The 23,404-nt window shown below is 43.4% G+C and overlaps 1 protein-coding gene across 3 annotated transcripts in view; it reads left to right on the top strand.

Moving 5' to 3' along the window:
• The window catches only part of LOC109897040 (Kv channel-interacting protein 4), a 237,982-nt gene that overhangs the window by 187,571 nt on the left and 27,007 nt on the right, over nt 1-23,404 (top strand). For all 3 annotated transcript variants that reach the window (XM_020491552.2, XM_020491551.2, XM_020491550.2), the window contains exon 2: nt 20,492-20,616. In XM_020491552.2, coding sequence (XP_020347141.1) covers nt 20,492-20,616 — 125 coding nt within the window. The remainder of the gene's footprint in view (nt 1-20,491; nt 20,617-23,404) is intronic.

The following is a 23,404-nucleotide window of genomic DNA, read 5'->3' as shown; positions in this document are numbered from 1 at the left end:
CTTTTTCATGGAATTCTGCAGTGCCTTAGAAGTTTGTATCCTGGAGTCGCCTCTTCACTGTTGATATTGCAACTGCACAAGGGGACAAAGATCGTACTTTTAGGAGAAATGTCCTCTGGTCTGATGAAACAAAAATAGAACTGTTTGGCCATAATGACCATGGTTATGTTTGGAGGAAAAAGGGGGAGGCTTGCAAGCCGAAGAACACCATCCAAACTATGAAGCACGGGGGTGGCAGCATCATGGTGTGGGGGTGCTTTGCTGCAAGGAGGGACTAGTGCACTACACAAAATAGATGGCATCATGAGGACGGAAAATGATGTGGATATATGGAAGCAACATCTCAAGACATCAGTCAGGAAGTTAAAGCTTGGTCGCAATGGGTCTTCCAAATGGACAATGACCCCAAGTGGCCATCACAAAGCCCTGAATTCAATCCCATAGAAAATTTGTGGGCAGAACTGAAAAAGCGTGCGCGAGCAAGGAGGCCTACCAACCTGACTCAGTTACACCAGCTCTATCAGCAGGAATGGGCCAAAATGAACCCAACTTATTGTGGGAAGCTTGTGGAAGGCAACCTGAAACGTTTGACCCAAGTTAAACAATATAAAGGCAATGCTACCAAATACTTATTGAGGGTATGTAAACTTCTGACGCACTGAGAATGTGATGAAAGAAATAAAAGCTGAAATAAATCATTCTCTCTACTATTATTCTGACATTTCACACTCTTAAAATAAAGTGGTGATCCTAACTGATTTTTAATATTTACTAGGATTAAATGTCAGGAATTGTGAAAAACTGAGTTTAAATGTATTTGGCTAAGGTGTATGTGAACTTCTGACTTCAACTGTATTTATCCATTTGTTTGTCTCTGAATTGAACCCTGTGGAACAGTTATAGGGAAAATTGTGTTTTTATACAATGTCTGATGGAAACCCTTCCTGCTGACAGACTACTGCAATTAACACTCTAGATTACTGCACATTTCTAAACGCCTCAATCCTCTGATGGTCTGTCATTACCTCAAATGCCCCATCCTAAAGCCTCGCTCCGAAGTGCAGTCAGTCACTGGCCATAATAGCAAAGGACAGCAATTTATGTGATGTCCGTCTCAGTTCAAGAAGGGAGAAAAACACAGCTCTGGAATGACTTGAGTGTTTCAAGTGTTCTAAGATAAGAACACAATTTCGTCTGGTGCAGCCTCTAAACAACGTCTGTATCTTGTCTGGAAAAGTTGTGTATTGGAAACATCAATGCACAAACAAAACATTGCTTACAGTTCATGAACTAAGCATAATTTGTTAAGCAAATATCCTGTTATGTCTAAGATCTTGGTGAGCACAGCATTTTGTTGACCAGTTATGTCTTTTCGTATGTAATGGTCCCCTATTTGACATCAGTGAACGCTAATTATAAAGCCCGGTTTTGCTCCGATTCACCATCTGTGCTTCATTAGTGACTAACACTGTTTTGGGACATCTTCCCAGGCAACATGGGAAATAGTTGAAACACAGTTTGACTGTTAGCCTAACGCCCACTGGTCTCCTCTATCTCTGCCACCACAGTTTAGGCTACTTCAGCTGGAATGGGCCTCGTGCTGACCTCTAAAGCAATGAATTTAAACTGTGGCAAAGATGTGCATTTCCGGGGACCTCAATCATGCCATGAACTTTCTCAAACCGTCACTCTAATTAATTATGTTGTTTTTAAATTGCTTCGTTTTTGTTGTGCTTTACAGCGCTTTGAGATTTCTTCATGTAATCAATAGCGCTATAAAAGTTGAATAAATGATTTATAGACCAAAAGGACTGATAGTTCTGACAGGAAATATCACAAGTTGTCAGAATCCTGTACATTGCTTTAATAACCAAGGCAATTGCATGAACAGTTGGGCCCAGTGGTAGAGGAAATGAGTTGCCAGGGTTAACGGAAATATATTTAACTAAAATACTCAACCTGTAAAGTGTTGGTCCCGTGTTTCATGAGCTGAAATAAAAGATCTCAGATATATTTCTAACGTCTCACAGCCATTGAAGAGGAGTGGGACAACATTCCACAGGCCACAATCAACAGCAAGATCAACTCTATGCAAAGGAGACTTGTCGTGCTGCATCAGACAAGTGGTGGTCACAACAGATACTGACTGGTTTTCTGATCCCCTACTTTTTTTTAAGGTGTCTGTGACCAAAAGATGCATATCTATATTCCCAGTCATGTGAAGTCCATAGATTAGAGCCTCATTTATTTATTTCAATTGACTGTAAAATCTTAAAATTGTTGCATGTTGTGTTTATATTTTTGTTCAGTGTATATTCAATGACCTTCCTTCCTATCCAAAGTCATTCCACTGCCATCCTCACAGCCAGCAACATCGAACTCGAGGCTGCATTTTTATTAAATAACAGCAATGACATAATTCTCTCTGACTCCAATCTTAAAGCCTATTTATGTTTGAGACCACAAATAGGAACGAATGGCTGCTTTTATTTGTTTCTATGGCCATTTTCCATGGCATATGTGTGAGTTAAAATGAGCCTTTCCCATTAGGTGGTCAAGAGTGTGGTTGAAATACCCATCTTCTATCGACTTTGTACATCGGACACAACACAAATGAAGAAAAGTCATTTGAGAGACGCGTTGTTTGGCAGTGGTTGTATTGTATTCTACTGTCTGCTACCATTTGTGTTGGATCATTTGCAAATATTTGTACCTGTGAGAGGTCCAATGGGAATGTATTACTCCTCCGGAAACGTAAACCGTGTCTGGGTTTCAGAATATGTCCCAAGGTCACCTCAGTTTACTCCTTTTGAAAATCTCCCTTCCTCCAGGCTAGACCTAGGGATGCCAACACACACACAGAAGATCCAGTGGTTGTCAGTGGAGGTGGTATTTTTCTGGCACTGAGCATTTGCATGCCATCTCCAAAAAACAAGACTTAAAAAGGCTAATATTCAGATTGACAGTGGAGACGATGCCAAATAGATTCCCTCTTTTCCTCATGTTGTAAAGGCAAATGCCTCCTTTTGAGTCGTCAGTTTGCCAGGCCTCAACTAAGCTGTATGTGGCCTCATGTACTTCTTCACCATTCTAGAAGGAAAGTGGCCTCATTGTATGCGTGTGAACCTTTGCTGTCTGCTACCCGGCAAAGAGACTCTTGCCTCATCAGATAAATCAGCTTGGCATTCTGAAGGTATGCTGTCCGTGTTTATGCTGTGCACTCACCTGCTTCGTTGAGCAGTGACAGCAGTGCTCTGATGTTCCCCGATAACAATAATGGCACATGTTGCCTGTGTGTGTGTTTGGGGGGGGGGGGGCTTATTTATAGTCTTGCCTCTAAAATATTCTAGGGCCAGGCTCAGTGTAAGTGTGTCCACTGTTGCGCCCAGAATTGTTTGGCAGGTGGAGATGACAGGAAGTGGTATTCTGGACTAGTACCAGAGGATTGTCTCCAATTTAAAACACAGCCTCACCAGGCTGTCTGTGAGAGACATCTCCATCCCCTTGGGACTCACCAGCAGCATTTCTCCATCTGACTGAGAGGCAGGCATTTGCAATATTAATGGATGCAACAGTTGAACATTACTTCACGGCTTGCCTCGGCGCCTATGTGGGTTGAAATTATTTCAAGCCTCTCCACCAGATCTGGCTTCGCTCCCAATCACCATCATTTTGATGTCATTAAGCCTTACCTGACATGTTTTTGCCTCTTCTGAGTCTGAAAAAAGCTATATGGAAAGTTAGCGAGGCTCATCCCCAAACATGAGCAGATGTGCTTCCGAGTGGCTCATTACGAAGCCGCCGTAACGGCTGTCTATCGGCGGGCGATCAGATCCGGCTCTCCAAAATCTCAGGCATGTTCTGGGAGAAGAAAGTGTGCCTGTGATGACAGTGCCACGGCAAGAGAGCATTGTCGAACTGATCTCACGCCGGCCTCCTCCGCGTGATTGTTCCAACACCTATCAAATCCACCATTGGCCAGTCTGCAGGACTCTCTCATTTGAATTCAACTCCCTCTCTCGCTGTGTAAGTTTACCTCAATACCTTCTGCCAAGGGATAGTCGGTAGTTCATCCTCATTTCAACTCGGAGTAAACATGGATTGTTGTTTAAAGCAGATGACGACTGACTGCCTCTCGGAAAGTATTATAGTAAACAAATGCTCCCACCACCAAGACACAGCAAATAATGGAAATTGGATTGCAAATTGAAATGCATAGTAGTTCCTGATATTGTGTTAGATTGCTCTCCCTGTCAGACACACATACTGGATATATTATTTATTTATTTTATTGATCTCCCATGACAATTAATATGAACATGCCACATATCTACAGTTGAAGTCGGACGTTTACATACACCTTAGCCAAGTACATTTAATCCCAGTAAAAATTCCCTGTTTTAAGGCAGTTAGGATCACCACTTTATTTAAAGAATGTGAAATGTCAGAATAATAGTAGAGAGAATGATTTATTTCAACTTTTATTTCTTTCGTCACATTCTCAGTGGGTCAGAAGATTACATACAATCAATTAGTATTTGGTAGCATTGCCTTTAAATTGTTTAACTTGGTTCAGACGTTTCGGGTAGCGTTCCACAAGCTTTCCACAATAAGTAGGGTTAATTTTGGCCCATTCCTGCTGACAGAGCTGGTGTAACTGAATCTGAATCAGGTTGGTAGGCCTCTGTGCTCGCACACACTTTTTCAGTTCTGCCCACACATTTTCTATAGCTTTGAGGTCAGGGCTTTGTAATGGCCACTCCAATACCTTGACTTTATTGTCCTTAAGCCATTTTGCCACCAAGCTTTAACTTCCTGACTGATGTCTTGAGATGTTGCTTCAGTCTATTCACCTAATTTTCCGTCCTCATGATGGCATCTATTTTGTGAAGTGTACAAGTCCATCCTGCAGCAAAGCACCCCCACAACATGATGCTGCCACCCCCGTGCTTCACGATTGGCATGGTGTTCTTCGGCCTGCTAGTCTCCCCCTTCCTCCAAACATAACAATGGTAATTTCATAACAGTTCTATTTTTGTTTCATCAGACCAGAGGACATTTCTCCTAAAAGTACGATATTTGTCCCCATGTGCAGTTGCAAACTGTAGTCTGGCTTTTTTATGGTGGCTTTGGAGCAGTGGCTTCTTCCTTGCTGATCGGCCTTTCAGGTTATGTCGATATAGGGCTCGTTTTACTGTGGATATAGATACTTTTGTACCTGTTTCCTCCAGCATCTTCACAAGGTCCTTTGCTGTTGTTCTGGGATTGATTTGCACTTTTCGCACCAAAGCACCTTCAACTCTAAGAGACAGAATACATCTCCTTCCTGAGCGGTATGACGACTGCGTGGTCCCATGGTGTTTGTACTTGCATACGGTTGTTTGTATAGATGAACGTGGTACCTTCAGGCGTTTGGAAATTGTTCCCAAGTATGATCCAGACTTGTGGAGGTCTACAATTTTTTTTCTGCGGTCTTGGCTGATTTATTTAGATTTTCCCATGATGTCAAGCAAAAAGGCACTGAGTTTGAAGGTAGGCCTTGAAATACATCCACAGGTACACCTCCAATTGACTCAAATGATGTCAATTAGCCTTTTAGAAGTTTCTAAGGCCATGACATCATTTTCTGGAATTTTCAACTTCAACTTCTGACCCACGGGAATTGCGACACAGTGAATTATAAGTGAAATAATCTGTCTGTAAACAATTGTTGTAAAAAATGACTTGTGTCATGCACAAAGTAGATGTCCAACAAGAAATGTGTGGAATGGTTGAAAAACAAGTTTTAAGGACTCCAACCTAAGTGTATGTAAACGTCTGACTTCAACTGTATCTACAGACAGGAATCAATGCAGTGACTTTTCGTAATGAGTTGACCTTCAGTCAGTCACTGGGTGTTGACATCTCAATCGAAGAAGTAGCCTCGATCATCAGTTTACATTGGAATCACGTGTCACGGCTTGAGAGATGAATACAACAAGTTTGTCAGGTCACAAGCTTAATACAGTCATTGTGTGCTAGGAATATGGGACGAAATACTCATTTGACAAAATGTAATGTTCTATGAAGTGAATTTGTCCAAATACTTTTGACAGCTTCAAATGGGGGGACTAGATGCATAAAGTGCTTTACTTTCTAAACGGTAAAACCGATGTGTATGAGTATATTTTGCAACGCACGCTACGCGAGTGGTGTGGTCAGCATGTTAGAAGTGAACAATGGCAGAGTTTGTTTCTTTACCGGCCATTTACATGAGACTCTTGCTTCGGTCCTATGTTGTCTTGCCAGGCCCCAATGACTATATAAGGAAACGGTTCAGGTGGAGATAAGATCAGTGCATAGTTTGGCTCAGGGTCCAGCTTGTCTACTGGAGTGGGCTGTGGTGTGTCGCAAGTAGAGGACACGTTACATAGTTTGTGCTGACCAGACTTTAGTTTCACTCTTATTGCACAAGCAACCATGAAGAACTGACCTGCCATTGTAATCGTGTTAGGATCTTAATTTGATCAACCTGTTGCAGGAGAACTTTACTGCAATGCAGCAAATTTCACACTTGTTGTGTATTTGAGGTTTAAAAAGGCTTCTGAAGTTTGTAATTTCCACTTTCAAATTCCTGTTGCTGCAGGATTATTTTCCTGCTGGAGCAAAGTGCCTCAAATTAAGATTGTTCATCTGTTCTCCTCATGTACACTGCTGTATATTTACAGAAGTATATGGACAGCCCTTCAAATGAGTGCTGTTGCTGACAGGTGTATAAAATGAGCACACAGCCATGCAATCTCCATAGAAAAACATTGGCAGGAGAATGTCCTTACTGACGAGCTCAGTGACTTTCAACGTGGCACCATCATAGGATGCCACTGTTCCAACAAGTCAGTTTGTCAAATTTATGCCCTGCTAGACCTACCCCGGTCAACTGTAAGTGCTGTTATTGTGAAGTGGAAGCATCTAGGAGCAACGGCTCAGCCGTGAAGTGGTAGGCCACAAGATCACAGAACGGGACTGCCGAGTGCTCAGTTGCAACACTCACTACCGAGTTCCAAACTGCCCCTGGAAGCTACGTTCGTCAGGAGCTTCATGAAATGGGTTTAATGCACGTGGATTCCGCACGTGGATTCTGGAGCAGTGGAAATGGGTTCTCTGAAGTATTGAATCACACTTCACCATCTGGTGGTCCGACGGATGCCATCTTCGGGCTAGGCCCCTTAGTTCCAGTGAAGGGAATCTTAACGCTACAGCATACAATGACATTCTGTGCTTCCAACTTTGTGGCAACAGTTTGGGGAAGGCCCTATCCTGTTCCAGCATGGCAATGCCCCATGCATAAATTGTGGCCCATCCAGAATTTTTTGTGTGTGTGGAAGAACTTGACTGGCCTGCACAGAACCCTGACCTCAACCCCTTCGAACACCTTTGGGATGAATTGGAATGCCGATTGCGAGACAGACCTAATCGCCCAACATCAGTGCCGACCTCACTATTGCTCTAGTGGCTGAATGGCAGCATGTCCCCGCAGCAATGTTCCAACATCTAGTGGAAAGCCTTCCCAGAAGTGTGGAGGCTGTTAGAACAGTAAGGGGGGACCAACTCCATATTCGATGAGCAGGTGTCCACATACTTTTGGTCATGTAGTATACATGTCTACACCAGAATGCCAGTTGGTCTATCTCACAAAATATATTTTGTATCCTAATGACATTTTACATGATATGGAAATTCTTACACAGGGACACTCGAAGCCAATCTCAATATTAATCTTTGTTTATTGTCAGCGTGCTGGGGAGCTTCCAACCAACTCAATGCACCATAGTAAACATGTCAATCAGGAGCTCTGCTGGGGCAGTCCCAGCAGTTGTCTTATATACGGCTATACACAGACAAGTTATATTTGCATGATTTAACAGAATTAATTCATCATTACCGTTTTGTTTAATACGTGTGACCGACGAATACTGGAACATAACATAACAGACTAATACCTCACCTTGAAACTGAGATATCTTTCATTCTCAAAACAAGGTTCTGGGCGTACTGCCAAATTGCAGCTCTTGATAGTGAGGATTCATTCAGTCAGCCACTTGCATGAACACAGAAATTGGTTTATAGAACAGTACATAGATAGAACACAGACATTAGTTATAGGAAAATGCACAAACGTAAAAATTCCCATTACAGATACATTCATAAATGCAATCATATTTGACGTTTTAGAATGTGGCTTATGGCATTGGAGTGAACAGCACAGTATAGTATGGTCACCTGCTAATGAGCCCTCTATTATTCAACTGGGTTTCTCGTCACCCAAGAGAGGTAGTTTCCTTTCCTATGGTTAACGACCAGACAGCATGATCACCAGACCAGGCCTGGATATCCTTAGGTCAACATGGGTTATGTTAATTACAGTGACACCACAGTCCATGCACGGTTATAGCTCCACACACCTCCGACAAGGCATTTATGTGACACTAGAGTGTGATTGTCTGTAACACTAGCAGGTGTGTTGCCGGATGATGAATTGTAGGTCCTCTGAGTGCTGGCCTGCTTTTCTCATCCCAGATCCCTGATGCCACAGAGCGAACCTAACATTTGGGATCTGATGCTAACTCATCCCAGAGTAAGACCTCGACATGCATGAGAAAAGCTTTCTGAGCAGAGCACTGTTTAGCTCCATTACAGACCATGCTCCAGTAATATTGGAATATTGGGGGATATTTGAACAAGGGATAAGTGGAGGGAAACCTAACCTAGGAGGTTAGATGGAAGTCATGAGAAGGTCAAAGCTTTACATAGGGGATGATTAGATTGAAGAGGCTGGAAAGAAAATTGGTTTCCTCTTCATGATATATTGTAATTTCTGAGAATAGGACAATCACCCAGAATACTGTTCGTTGTGGAAAGGTTCAGTACTGTTCCCTGATCTGTACTTTGTCATTTTGTTCAACTGTACCTCATTTTGGAAGTACTCATCTGAAGGAAAAGACATGGGCTGTGTCCGTATACCCATACTTGCTTTCTAAATAGTAGGCTTTTTGTATGTTTTATAGTATGTGAAATGTAGAAAATGTGTGCTAGAAATGGCAGGATGTCATACTCATTTCGTTTTTTTGAACTAGTAGAATTCGCTGTACGCTATTGAGGAAGAACATGGTCTTCTCACAGCTGCATCTGTACCTCATTTGACAACAGCTGATAATCAGACCAAAAATGCACGAATGGCACGGCACAAGTGAAATTGCGAATTAGTTACCCATTCTCAGTTTGGATAAGTAGTATGTTGATATTTGTTGCTTACTGCATACTTTTTTACCTAACAGTACATTCTAAATATACTGAACAAACATATAAATGCAACAATTTCAACGATTTTACTGAGTTACAGTTCATATAAGGAAATCAGTCAATTTAAATAAATAAATAACCTATGGAGTTCACATGACTGGGAATACAGATAGGCATCTTTGGTCAAAAATACATTTAAAAATAGTAAGGGCGTAGATCAGAAATCCAGTCAGTATCTGGTGTGACCACCACCGCCTCATGCAGCACGACACACCTCCTTCACATAGAGTTGATCAGGCTGTTGATTGTGGCCTGTGGAATGTTGTCCCACTACTCTTCAATGGCTGTGCGAGGTTGCTGGATATTGGCGTGAACTGGAACACACTGTCGCACACGGCGATCCAGAGCATCCCACACATGCTCAATGGGTGACATGTCTGGTGAGTATGCAGGCCATGGAAGAACTGGGGCATTTTAACCTTCCAGCAACTGTGTACAGATCCTTGCGACATGGGGTCGTGCCTTATCATGCTGAAACATGAGGTGATGGCGGCGGGTGAATGGCCCAACAATGGGCCTCAGGATCTCATCATGGTATCTCAATGCATTCAACCCTGGGGAGGCAGGGTAGCCTAGTGGTTACAGTGTTGGACTAGTAACTGGAAGGTTGCAAGTTCAAATCCTGCAGCTGACAAGGTACAAATCTGTTCCTAGGCCGTCATTGAATATAAGAATTTGTTCTTAACTAACTTGCCTAATTCAAAATTCAGATTACCATTGATAAATTGAAATTGTGTTTGTTGTCCGTAGCTAATGCATGGTCATACCATAACCCCACCGCCACCATGGGGCACTGTTCATATTGCTGACATCAGTAAACTGCTCACCCACGTGACTCCATACACGTGGTCTGCGGTTGTGAGGCTCTATAAAACGGCGTTGAAGGTGGCTTATGAGAGAGGAATTAACATTAAATTCTCTGGCAACACCTCAAGTTGACATTCCTGCCTATGGCATGCTCCCTAAAACTTGAGACATCTGTGGCATTGTGTTGTGTGACAAAATTACACATTTTAGATTGGCCTTTTATTGTCCCCAGCACAACCTTTGGAATGAGCATGCTGTTTAATCAGCTGCGTGATATGCCACACTTGTCAGTTGGATGGATTATGTGAAGGAGAAATGCTCACTAACAAGGATGTAAACAAATTTGTGCCAAACATTTTAGAGAAATAATATTTTTGTGCATATTGAAAAATGCTGGGATCTTTTATTTCAGCTCATGAAACATCGGATCAACACTTTACATGTTGCGTTTATACTTTTGTTCAGTGTAGTATGACTAGCACACAGTAAGTAGTTTTAGTAATCATTAGTGGACAAGACAGATTTCGAACACGTCTGCTTATCATGTAAGAAATGAGCTGCAAGAATAAACTGCTGCTACTTTACAAGATAAGCTAGATGAGGGACCTTTGTGTCAGCAAAATAATGTACTATGTGTACTGAAAAATGTCAGCAACACATGTGGTCCCTTAGGAATAGGGCAACCTTTTGGGGAACTAGCTGTGCCACAGTTGTGTTCCCTTCTTTGCAGAAGGCAAAAGTATGACATGACAGCAGTGTGCATGTTGTGATTTTATGCTGTGTTGTGATTTCAAAAATGGTGGGTCCCCAGTTTGTCCGTATTCCCACAATGCTTTGGTCAGGACAACAACATTGGACCTTTGCCTGTGATGAATATGTCGCACTACAAACTTGGCACGACAATTCACTGGAGCAGGAGCTGTGGTAAGGAAGCAGTCACTGTGACGCCTGCTAGCTCAGTCGAAGCTGTCTCCTACATTAGGACATATCACATCCATTTAGTCCATTATGAAACAAAGGGCAAGTGTTCATCCAGAAACACTGGCTGCATTAAGGGCCGTGTCACTCAGGGCCTACATTAATTCCACTTACTTGCTGTCTGCCATTTCTCAAGCCGGGTACCGCGCAGCTCCCGAAAATAACAAAACATGCAAGTATGGATTTGTATAAGTTGGGCATTCACTTCAGACAAATATTGTCTTTGAATTTCAACTCTGGCCAGAGTTGTCACATGAATTACTTGACTTGGTCTATTCCCTTGAGCTCTTATTGGAGCTACTAAAGGCTAGTGTCACTGCACTACCTTAATGATTCCACATAAATGTCTGCTCTCCAAAGCTTTTTGTATTTTTGCCGAGGACACATACCCTGCTGCTGAGTGGCAAGGAGATCGGTATGTCAGTGTGGTAACAAGAATGGACGACAACAGCAAGACATCTGACCTGATGGTCCAGAAGATTGCCCTGACATCATGATAGAGGAGGAGGATATTGTGTCTCACACATTGGTTATTGGCCTGGATGGATATTGTCTCGAAGAAGAAATTAGATTCATGTCATTTGTCAGAGAATCTATATGTATATTTTCTACATTGTATGTCATCATGTTGGCTTCCATCGAATATACCGCTGTGTTAGACTGTAGTCAGCTCCACGTAGAAATATAATATCTGCTAAATGTAGCCAGCCAATGTACAAGTCCCAAGTAAAGGGAAGCCTCTTTCTCCACTTTCTAGAGTTCCCATCTAGTGGCTGTCAGTGTGTCTGGACTCCTCACTGTGCCTTCCTCACAAACACGCAGCGCATTCTGTCACTGCCTTTATTCTTTATACCAGACGTCAAAGCCGTCTTGTAATTACGAGTGACTGATGAACGACACCGCATTCGTGAGCTTTTATTTACGCCCACCCTAGCCTTAAAGGCCTGCAGAATTTATTTTTTCACTTTGGCAAGAAGGTAGAAACAACTTTAGCGCTTGCAGAAGATCTAAACGTGTTATTTAAATGAATAAAAATTCTACAACATGTATTACACGCTATAGCGATCATAAAGGTTGAGCATTTTATCCTCTTGAGATAGATATTGTGTTGACACACAATGCTGTCACAGTCGTGTATAATATTGCTCACAGTGGCAGGCACAACATGGACCCCTGGGAGTTTGTAAAGCAATACGCTTGACTGTGTGAAATGAGTTTGATAGACGAGGTATTGGATTGGTGTCTGACCTAAGGTCACATGCTCCAGATAATATTAAAAGCCCCTCTTACGGTGATGACCCAGTGCCACAATATTAGAGTATATTAATAAGTCATGTTAACATAATGACTGGGTTCATGGAGTAGGCCTTACACTAGCAGGCCAAGATTACTGCTGACAGTTGCATCTCGGTTGTAGGTACTGAATGTATCAGCATTGGCTGCCATACTGAAGTGAATCGTTTTTTGCATTGCAATGTCTTTTACATTTGAAAGCCAATTTCAAACAACAATATTTTACTGAATTAATGGTGAGACCAAGCTGCCTCGAGATGGAGATGAGATGCGTCCACTTTGATGATAATTTGTGCCCAGATCTGAGATTTAATTTCCCTTTAATAGTACATGAGTGCTAAATCTGAATGTTTTCACATAGCAGGTAAATGCACTCCAGTGTTGTTGTCCTGAGAGTTCTTTGTCACAGTAACTGATCTCCACTGCTTGCACTCCAACATCTCCCTTCCCCATTCACTTTGTCTCCCAGCATGCATTGCAGCCACCAGTTGCCCTGGTAACTGTGACACTCACCGTGCTGTATCTCCTAGGTTACGTCTGCCCCCAGAACGACCACAGGCGCGGTGTCAGAGCTCGGCTCATGAAGCTCTTTCCTTGCTCCTCTGCCAAAAAGTCATCTACCAGTAGCCAAAGCAAGTCTTTCACACTCTCTTTATCCCTCTTTCCCCCTAACTGTTATCCTTCCTTCCTTCTCTCTGGGGTCAATTCAGTCTATTCAGGGTGTAAACTGAAATTCCAATTCAATAATTGAAAAAAACGGTGTATACTTTCAATACATTCTCAATAAACTGTAAAGTACAAGTTATTTATTTAAAAATGTTTTATTATTTAATTTGATTCAAATCACTTCCTGAATTGACTGCCTTCAATGTGTGGGATCCCTGGGATCCCTGTACAGTCAGTGTGGTTTTTGACAGAAACCTCAGGCCAGTCACTGCTTCTCTGTCTGCTCGCTGACGCCCTCGTCTTCTGTGGCTGGCCACTGCCACCAATTGCGAGGAAATGTTTTTGAAGAGACATAATCCCTACTTTACCTTCTACAAAAATGTGGGACCTAAAATCAAAGTCTAATCCCTCCCTTTTCGAATAATATTCAAACTTCAAAGAGTGAAGAGAAGGTGCATGGCAAAAGAGATGCAAATGTCAATATGGAAGATGTCAATGCACTGGGTTAGGTCTGATGCTACAACCCACCTGTTTGCAATATACCTGGGGGGGGACTTTATTGTCCATTGGATAAATAGTAATTGAAACTCTGACTATGATGATGTCATAACTATGAGTCAGTAGAAACTGGTGAATCATTCATCTGGGTTGTCTGGTTGATGTGACTGTCCCTGTGTGTGTACAAAAGTAAAAGTTTGAGGAAAAACAAAATAAAAATGAATAAATATAAGCCATTGCAAATAGTGCCTTTGGATAGAACTTTCTTTAATCATTTAACCAGTGACATGGAGAGGCTGACTCTGTTGCTCTCTTTTGATGAATCACCTCACTTTGTGGAGCACCAACACACTCAGTGGACAGGACATTGACTTGACAGTGTGAGTGACGGCAGTAATTAATTCAGCATTACGAGAAGGGTAAGCATGTTTACATTAGCTTTATGTATAGGATCACTAGATATCGTATTCTTTTGAAGCGTGAGCATAGGGGTTTCACCGGCATCGTAGGGAAACTCTCAGACTGCAAAAACAAATGGTGTGTCTTCACTTACCCATCATGCTTGTAGACACACACCCACCCTGTTGGGGCCCAGCTCCGTTTCGGCAGGTTAATCAAGGACTGAGAGGAGATGTGGTCTTTTAGGCTAATTAGGGTTGGCGAGATGCTGTCATATCTCAGGTGTGTGTGTGTGTGTGTGTGTGTGTGTGTGTGTGTGCATGCAAGCGAGATGAGTCAAGCGCTTAGCTCCGAGGACAACCGCTAGCGGTGACAGGGCCGAGACGGCGGGTGTCATCATTACAGGCCCATTAAAGTGTTTCTCAGGGTTCAGCAGCCCTCATCTTGAGGAGGCTCTTTGCCAGAGGGGCTGTGTTCTTAGGTCTCTAACACTAATTACCTCGCTGCCGTGATATTTCATAGGAGAGATCGGGACACCGGCAACCGTTTTGGGGGGTTTTGCTCTGTTTTGTCATGTAAGGTTTTCTAATGAAGGGGCAAGGGGAGGATGTGAAAAGAAAATAGGTTCCTTGATTGGTTGGATTTTGAAGTGTGCTTGAAAATGACCCTTAAGCCTAATGTCAAATAATGTCCAATTGTAGTGATCATCAAGTGAATATGCCTAAACTGACAATGACGGCACGCTACTAGCCTATATTCTTACTCTCCTGAGACTGATACTGTGGAGCTGAAATTCAATTGTCTGTAGGCCTTTAAACCATTAGTGTCCTTTGTGTGAATGGCATATTAATTGGATTTCATTAGGAACAGGGGTGATACAAATGTGTGTATTTGCTCCTGTGCTGTAATTGTACAACATTTAATTTTGGCTAAAGTCTCCTTTGGCTGACTATGGTGGATAGTTGGTTCAGAACAGTCATATTAAAGCCACTGCATTTAAGTGGGGACTACATGGTATGCTTTCCCCACAGAAACGGACTACTGTATTTAAGTGGGGACTACATGGTATACTTTCCCCACAGAAACGGACTACTGGATTTAAGTGGGGACTACATGGTATACTTTCCCCACAGAAACGGACTACTGCATTTGGGGCCCCGGGCACCGACCTCCTTTATGAAAACAGATTTGGTTTTAGGTAAATGGCCAACTTCCTGCAATTGTGTTGAAAACATGTCTATTCTACACGTTTTGTCATGAGGCTATGAGAATATTTTGCAGATTTAAAGCAAATTTCCTTTTGCCATGAGATCGAGTGAGAATCGTACAGTTTTACAGCACATTTCCTGCAATTATAAACATTTTGCAATCATATGCTGTCTGGGGGGCCCACAACCCCTCAAAATAAAAATCATAATAAAATTGGTTGGAGAACCCCTGGAGTTCGGGGGCTGCTGGACACGTGCCCTGCGTAACTGTGGCTGGATAATAACCGCAGCACTTAAGGATCCAGGGTTAGCATATTTAGAAGAACTGTTTGACGTTTAAATCGTAGTCCCATTAACCCTGCTGCTGCTATAAAAAACCGATGGTTTAATAGATAGAGAACTAGTGTTTCTTCTAATTGATTTGATTAACGTGGGTAGTGTAAACTACACACTTCTAATGTCTGTGCTTAGAGGGTGATTCGGGGTTGTGTGATCTTTGGGGCACAACTGACTGAAATAAACTGAACAACTGAGACATAAACTGAACAAGTTCCAGAGACATACAGTGGGGAGAACAAGTATTTGATACACTGCTGATTTTGCAGGTTTTCCTACTTACAAAGCATGTAGAGGTCTGTAATTGTTATCATAGGTACACTTCAACTGTGAGAGACGGAATCTAAAACGAAAATCACATTGTATGATTTTTAAGTAATTAATTTGCATTTTATTGCATGACATAAGTATTTGATACATCAGAAAAGCAGAACTTAATATTTGGTACAGAAACCTTTGTTTGCAATTACAGAGATCATACGTTTCCTGTAGTTCTTGACCAGGTTTGCACACACTGCAGCAGGGATTTTGGCCCACTCCTCCATACAGACCTTCTCCAGATCCTTCAGGTTTCGGGGCTGTCGCTGGGCAATACGGACTTTCAGCTCCCTCCAAAGATTTTCTATTGGGTTCAGGTCTGGAGACAGGCTAGGCCACTCCAGGACCTTGAGATGCTTCTTACGGAGCCACTCCTTAGTTGCCCTTGCTGTGTTTTTCGGGTCATTGTCATGCTGGAAGAGCCACCCACATCCCATCTTCAATGCTCTTACTGAGGGAAGGAGGTTGTTGGCCAAGATCTTGCGATACATGGCCCCATCCATCCTCCCCTCAATACGGTGCAGTCGTCCTGTCCCCTTTGCAGAAAAGCATCCCCAAAGAATGATGTTTCCACCTCCATGCTTCACGTTTGGGATGGTGTTCTTGGGGTTGTACTCATCCTTCTTCTTCCTCCAAACACAGCGAGTGGAGTATAGACCAAAAAGCTCTAATTTTGACTCATCAGACCACATGACCTTCTCCCATTCCTCCTCTGGATCATCCAGATGGTCATTGGCAAACTTCAGACGGGCCTGGACATGCGCTGGCTTGAGCAGGGGGACCTTGCGTGCGCTGCAGGATTTTAATCCATGACGGCATAGTGTGTTACTTATGGTTTTCTTTGAGACTGTGGTCCCAGCTCTCTTCAGGTCATTGACCAGGTCCTGCCGTGTAGTTCTGGGCTGATCCCTCACCTTCCTCATGATCATTGATGCCCCACGAGGTGAGATCTTGCATGGAGCCCCAGACCGAGGGTGATTAACTGTAATCTTGAACTTCTTCCATTTTCTAATAATTGCGGCAGCATTTGTTGCCTTCTCACCAAGCTGCTTGCCTATTGTCCTGTAGCCCATCCCAGCCTTGTGCAATTCTACAATTTTATCACTGATGTCCTTACACAGCTCTCTGGTCTTGGCCATTGTGGAGAGGTTGGAGTCTGTTTGATTGAGTGTGTGGACAGGTCTTTTATACAGGTAACGAGTTCAAACAGGTGCAGTTAATACAGGTAATGAGTGGAGAACAGGAGGGCTTTTTATTTTATTTTATTTCACCTTTATTTAACCAGGTAGGCAAGTTGAGAACAAGTTCTCATTTACAATTGCGACCTGGCCAAGATAAAGCAAAGCAGTTCGACAGATACAACGACACAGAGTTACACATGGAGTAAAACAAACATACAGTCAATAATACAGTATAAACAAGTCTATATACAATGTGAGCAAATGAGGTGAGAAGGGAGGTAAAGGCAAAAAAGGCCATGGTGGCAAAGTAAATACAATATAGCACAATAAAACACTGGAATGGTAGTTTTGCAATGGAAGAATGTGCAAAGTAGAAATAAAAATAATGGGGTGCAAAGGAGCAAAATAAATAAATACATTAAATACAGTTGGGAAAGAGGTAGTTGTTTGGGCTAAATTATAGGTGGGCTATGTACAGGTGCAGTAATCTGTAAGATGCTCTGACAGTTGGTGCTTAAAGCTAGTGAGGGAGATAAGTGTTTCCAGTTTCAGAGATTTTTGTAGTTCGTTCCAGTCATTGGCAGCAGAGAACTGGAAGGAGAGGCGGCCAAAGAAAGAATTGGTTTTGGGGGTGACTAGAGAGATATACCTGCTGGAGCGTGTGCTACAGGTGGAAGATGCTATGGTGACCAGCGAGCTGAGATAAGGGGGGACTTTACCTAGCAGGGTCTTGTAGATGACATGGAGCCAGTGGGTTTGGCGACGAGTATGAAGCGAGGGCCAGCCAACGAGAGCGTACAGGTCGCAATGGTGGGTAGTATATGGGGCTTTGGTGACAAAACGGATTGCACTGTGATAGACTGCATCCAATTTGTTGAGTAGGGTATTGGAGGCTATTTTGTAAATGACATTGCCAAAGTCGAGGATTGGTAGGATGGTCAGTTTTACAAGGGTATATTTGGCAGCATGAGTGAAGGATGCTTTGTTGCGAAATAGGAAGCCAATTCTAGATTTAACTTTGGATTGGAGATGTTTGATATGGGTCTGGAAGGAGAGTTTACAGTCTAACCAGACACCTAGGTATTTGTAGTTGTCCACATATTCTAAGTCAGAGCCGTCCAGAGTAGTGATGTTGGTCAGGCGGGTAGGTGCAGGTAGCGATCGGTTGAAGAGCATGCATTTAGTTTTAAGAGCAATTGGAGGCCATGGAAGGAGAGTTGTATGGCATTGAAGCTTGCCTGGAGGGTTGTTAACACAGTGTCCAAAGAAGGGCCGGAAGTATACAGAATGGTGTCGTCTGCGTAGAGGTGGATCAGAGACTCACCAGCAGCAAGAGCGACCTCATTGATGTATACAGAGAAGAGAGTCGGTCCAAGAATTGAACCCTGTGGCACCCCCATAGAGACTGCCAGAGGTCCGGACAGCAGACCCTCCGATTTGACACACTTAACTCAATCAGAGAAGTAGTTGGTGAACCAGGCAATCATTTGAGAAACCAAGGCTGTCGAGTCTGCCGATGAGGATGTGGTGATTGACAGAGTCGAAAGCCTTGGCCAGATCAATGAATACGGCTGCACAGTAATGTTTCTTATCGATGGCGGTTAAGATATCGTTTAGGACCTTGAGCGTGGCTGAGGTGCACCCATGACCAGCTCTGAAACGAGATTGCATAGCAGAGAAGGTATGGTGAGATTCGAAATGGTCGGTAATCTGTTTGTTGACTTGGCTTTCGAAGACCTTAGAAAGGCATGGTAGGATAGATATAGGTCTGTAGCAGTTTGGGCTTCTTAAAGAAAAACTAACAGGTCTGTGAGAGCCCGAATTCTTACTGGTTGGTAGGTGATCAAATACTTATGTCATGCAATAAAATGCAAATTAATTACTTAAAAATCATACAATGTGATTTTCTGGATTTTTGTTTTAGATTCCGTCTCTCACAGTTGAAGTGTACCTATGATAAAAATGACAGACCTCTACATGCTTTGTAAGTAGGAAACACTGCCGATTTTGCAGGTTATCAAATACTTGTTCTCCCCACTGTATGACCAACAGAAATGGAATAATGTGTCCCTGAACAAAGGGGGGTCAAAATCAAAAGTAACAGTCAGTATCTGGTGTGGGTACCAGCTGTATTAAGAACTGCAGTGCATCTCCTCCTCATGGACTGCACCAGATTTGCCAGTTCTTGCTGTGAGATGTTACCCCACTCTTCCACCAAGGCACTTGCAAGTTCCCAGACATTTCTGGGGGAAATGGCCCTAGCCCTTACCCTCTGATCCAACAGGTCCCAGATGTGCTCAATGGGATTGAGATCCGGGCTCTTTGCTTGCCGTGGCAGAAGACTGACGTTCCTGTCGTGCAGGAAATCATGCACAGAATGAGCAGTATGGCTGGTGGCATTATCATGCTGGAGGGTAATGTCAGGATGAGCCTGCAGGAAGGGTATCACATGAGGGAAGAGGATGTCTTCCCTGTAACGCACAGTGTTGAGATTGCCTGCAATGACAACAAGCTCAGTCCGATGATGCTGTGACACACTGCCCCAGACCATGACTGACGCTCCACCTCCAAATCGATCCCGCTCCAGAGTGCAGGCCTCGGTGTAACACTCATTCCTTCGACGATAAATGTGAATCCGACAATCACCCCTGGTAAAACAAAACTGGGACTAGAAAAAGAGCATAGTAAAGAGCACTTTTTGCCAGTCCTGTCTGGTCCAACGATGGTGGGTTTGTGCCCATAGTCGACGTTGTTCCATCTGATGTCTGGTGAGGACCTGCCTTACAATAGGCCTACAAGCCCTCAGTCCAGCCTCTTTTAGCCTATTGCGGACAGTGTGAGCATTGATGGAGGGATTGTGCATTCCTGGTGTAACTCGGGCAGTTGTTGTTGCCATCCTGTACCAGTTGTGTTGTTCGGATGTACTGATCCTGTGCAGGTGTTGTTACACGTGGTCTGCCACTGCGAGGACTCTCAGCTGTCCATCCTGTAGCACTGTCTTAGGCGTCTCACAGTATGGACATTGCAATTTATTGTCCTGGCCACATCTCCACTCCTCATACCTCATGGCAGCATGCCTAAGGCACGTTCACGCAGATGAGCAGGGACCCTGGACATCTTTTTTTGTGTGTTTTTCAGAGTCAGTAGAAAGGCCTCTTTAGTGTCCTAAGTTTTCATAACTATGACCTTAATTGCCTACTGTCTGTAAGCTGTTAGTGTCTTAACGACCGTTCCACAGGTGCATGTTCATTAATTGTTTATGGTTCATTGAACATGCATGGGAAACCGTGTTTAAACCCTTTACGATGAAGATCTGTAAAGTTGTTTGGATTTTTACAAATTATCTTTGAAGGACAGGGTCCTGATTTGCTGAGCGTATAAGGACAACACACTCCTTTCTCTTATGGGTGAAATGTAGCCAGTTGTCGTCAGCTTCTGAATGTCTCACTCCTTCTTCCTCCTCTCCAGACAGCGTGGAGGATGAGTTGGAGCTTTCAGCCGTCCGCCATCGCCCCGAGGGCCTGGAGCAACTGGAGGCCCTGACCCGCTTCAATCGCAAGGAGCTGCAGATCCTCTACCGAGGCTTCAAGAACGTAAGTGGGCCAGTTTAACCACGCATCCAAAATGCAATTAAGAGAACATGCATTGTCCCTTTTCTGTCTCTCCATAAATGTCCTCCTCCAAATATCCAAGTAGTCAGACTCGTGTTTCCATTCTTAGACCGTTCTTACCATTTGAGGACCACTTTGGAAACAAGTGTTTTAATTAATAATTTTAAGTGCTTTCCTCTGGGTCCACATTGTACATACGGTTGAAGTCGGGAAGTTTACATACACTTAGGTTGGAGTCTTTAAAACTCGTTTTTCAACCACTCCACAAATTTATAGTTAACAAACCATAGTTTTGGCAACTTTGTGCATGACACAATTGTTTACAGCCAGATTATTTCACTTATAATTCACTGTATCACAATTCCAGTGGGTCAGAAGTTTACATACACTAAGTTGACTGTGCCATTAAACAGCTTGGAAAATTCCAGAACATGAGATCATGGCTTTAGAAGCTTCTGATAGGCTAATTGTTATCATTTGAGTTAATTGGAGGTGTACCTGTGGATGTATTTCAAGGCCTACCTTCAAACCTAGTGCCTCTTTGCTTGACATCAAGGGAAAATCCAAATAAATCAGCCAAGAATACACAAGTCTGGTTCATCCTTGGGAGCAATCTCCAAATGCCTGAAGGTACCACGTTCATCTGTACAAACAATAGTACGCAAGTATAAACACCATGGGACCACGCAGCCGTCATACTGCTCAGGAAGGAGACGTGTCTCCTAGAGATGAACGTACTTTGGTGTGAAAAGTGCTAATAAATCCCAGAACAACAGCAAAGGACCTTGTGAAGATGCTGGAGGAAACAGGTACAAAAGTATCTATATCCACAGTAAAACGAGTCCTATATCGACATAACCTGAAAGGCCACTCAGCAAGGAAGAAGCCACTGTTCCAAAACCACCATAAAAAAGCCAGACTACGGTTTGCAACTGCGCATTGGGACAAAAATCATACTTTTAGGAGAAATGTCCTCTGGTCTGATGAAACAAAAATGGAACTGTTTGGCCATAATGACCACGGTTATGTTTGGATGGCGCCGACAGAGATGGCCGCCTCGCTTCGCGTTCCTAGGAAACTATGCAGTTTTTTTTTTTTTTTTACGTGTTATTTCTTACATTAGTACCCCAGGTCATCTTAGGTTTCATCACATACCGTCGAGAAGAACTACTGAATATAAGATCAGCGTCAACTCACCATCAGTACGACCAAGAATATGTTTTTCACGACGTGGATCCTGTGTTCTGCCTCTCAAACAGGACAACGGAATGCATCCCATGCAGCGACCCAAAAAAACGACTCCGAAAAAGAGGGAAACGAGGCGGTCTTCTGGTCAGACTCCGGAGACGGGCACATCCCTAGCATTCTTCTCGCCAATGTCCAGTCTCTTGACAACAAGGTTGATGAAATCCGAGCAAGGGTAGCATTCCAGAGGGACATCAGAGACTGTAACGTTCTTTGCTTCACGGAAACATGGCTCACTGGAGAGACGCTATCGGAGGCGGTGCAGCCAGCGGGTTTCTCCACGCATCGCGCCGACAGAAACAAACATCTTTCTGGTAAGAAGAGGGGCGGGGGCGTATGCCTTATGGCTAACGAGACATGGTGTGATGAAAGAAACATACAGGAACTCAAATCCTTCTGTTCACCTGATTTAGAATTCCTCACAATCAAATGTAGACCGCATTATCTACCAAGAGAATTCTCTTCGATTATAATCACCTTCGATTATAATCACAGCCGTATATAAAGCAGACACATCGATGGCTCTGAACAAACTTTATTTGACTCTTTGCAAACTGGAATCCATTTATCCGGAGGCTGCATTCATTGTAGCTGGGGATTTTAACAAGGCTAATCTGAAAACAAGACTCCCTAAATTTTAATCAGCATATCGATTGCGCAACCAGGGGTGTAAAAACCTTGGATCATTGTTACTCTAACTTCCGCGACGCATATAAGGCCCTGCCCCACCCTCCTTTCGGAAAAGCTGACCACGACTCCATTTTGTTGATCCCTGCCTACAGACAGAAACTAAAACAAGAGGCTCCCAAGCTGAGGTCTGTCCAACGCTGGTCCGACCAAGCTGACTCCACACTCCAAGACTGCTTCCATCACGTGGACTGGGAGTTGTTTCGTATTGCATCAGATAACAACATTGACGAATACGCTGATTCGGTGCGAGTTCATTAGAACGTGCGTTGAAGATGTCGTTCCCATAGCAACGATTAAAACATTCCCTAACCAGAAACCGTGGATTGATGGCAGCATTCGCGTGAAACTGAAAGTGCGAACTACTGCTTTTAATCAGGGCAAGGTGACTGGTAACATGACCGAATACAAACAGTGCAGCTATTCCCTCCGCAAGGCTATCAAACAAGCTAAGCGTCAGTACAGAGACAAAGTAGAATCTCAATTCAACGGCACAGACACAAGAGGCATGTGGCAGGGTCTACAGTCAATCACGGACTACAAGAAGAAATCCAGCCCAGTCACGGACCAGGATGTCTTGCTCCCAGGCATACTAAATAACTTTTTTGCCCGCTTTGAGGACAATACAGTGCCACTGACACGGCCTGCAACGAAAACATGCGGACTCTCCTTCACTGCAGCCGAGGTGAGTAAGACATTTAAATGTGTTAACCCTCGCAAGGCTGCAGGCCCAGACGGCATCCCCAGCCGCGCCCTCAGAGCATGCGCAGACCAGCTGGCCGGTGTGTTTACGGACATATTCAATCAATCCCTATACCAGTCTGCTGTTCCCACATGC

Source organism: Oncorhynchus kisutch, linkage group LG9 (genome assembly GCF_002021735.2).
Source record: "Oncorhynchus kisutch isolate 150728-3 linkage group LG9, Okis_V2, whole genome shotgun sequence".
Lineage (NCBI taxonomy): Eukaryota > Metazoa > Chordata > Actinopteri > Salmoniformes > Salmonidae > Oncorhynchus > Oncorhynchus kisutch.
This window is presented reverse-complemented; position numbering and strand designations above follow the sequence as displayed.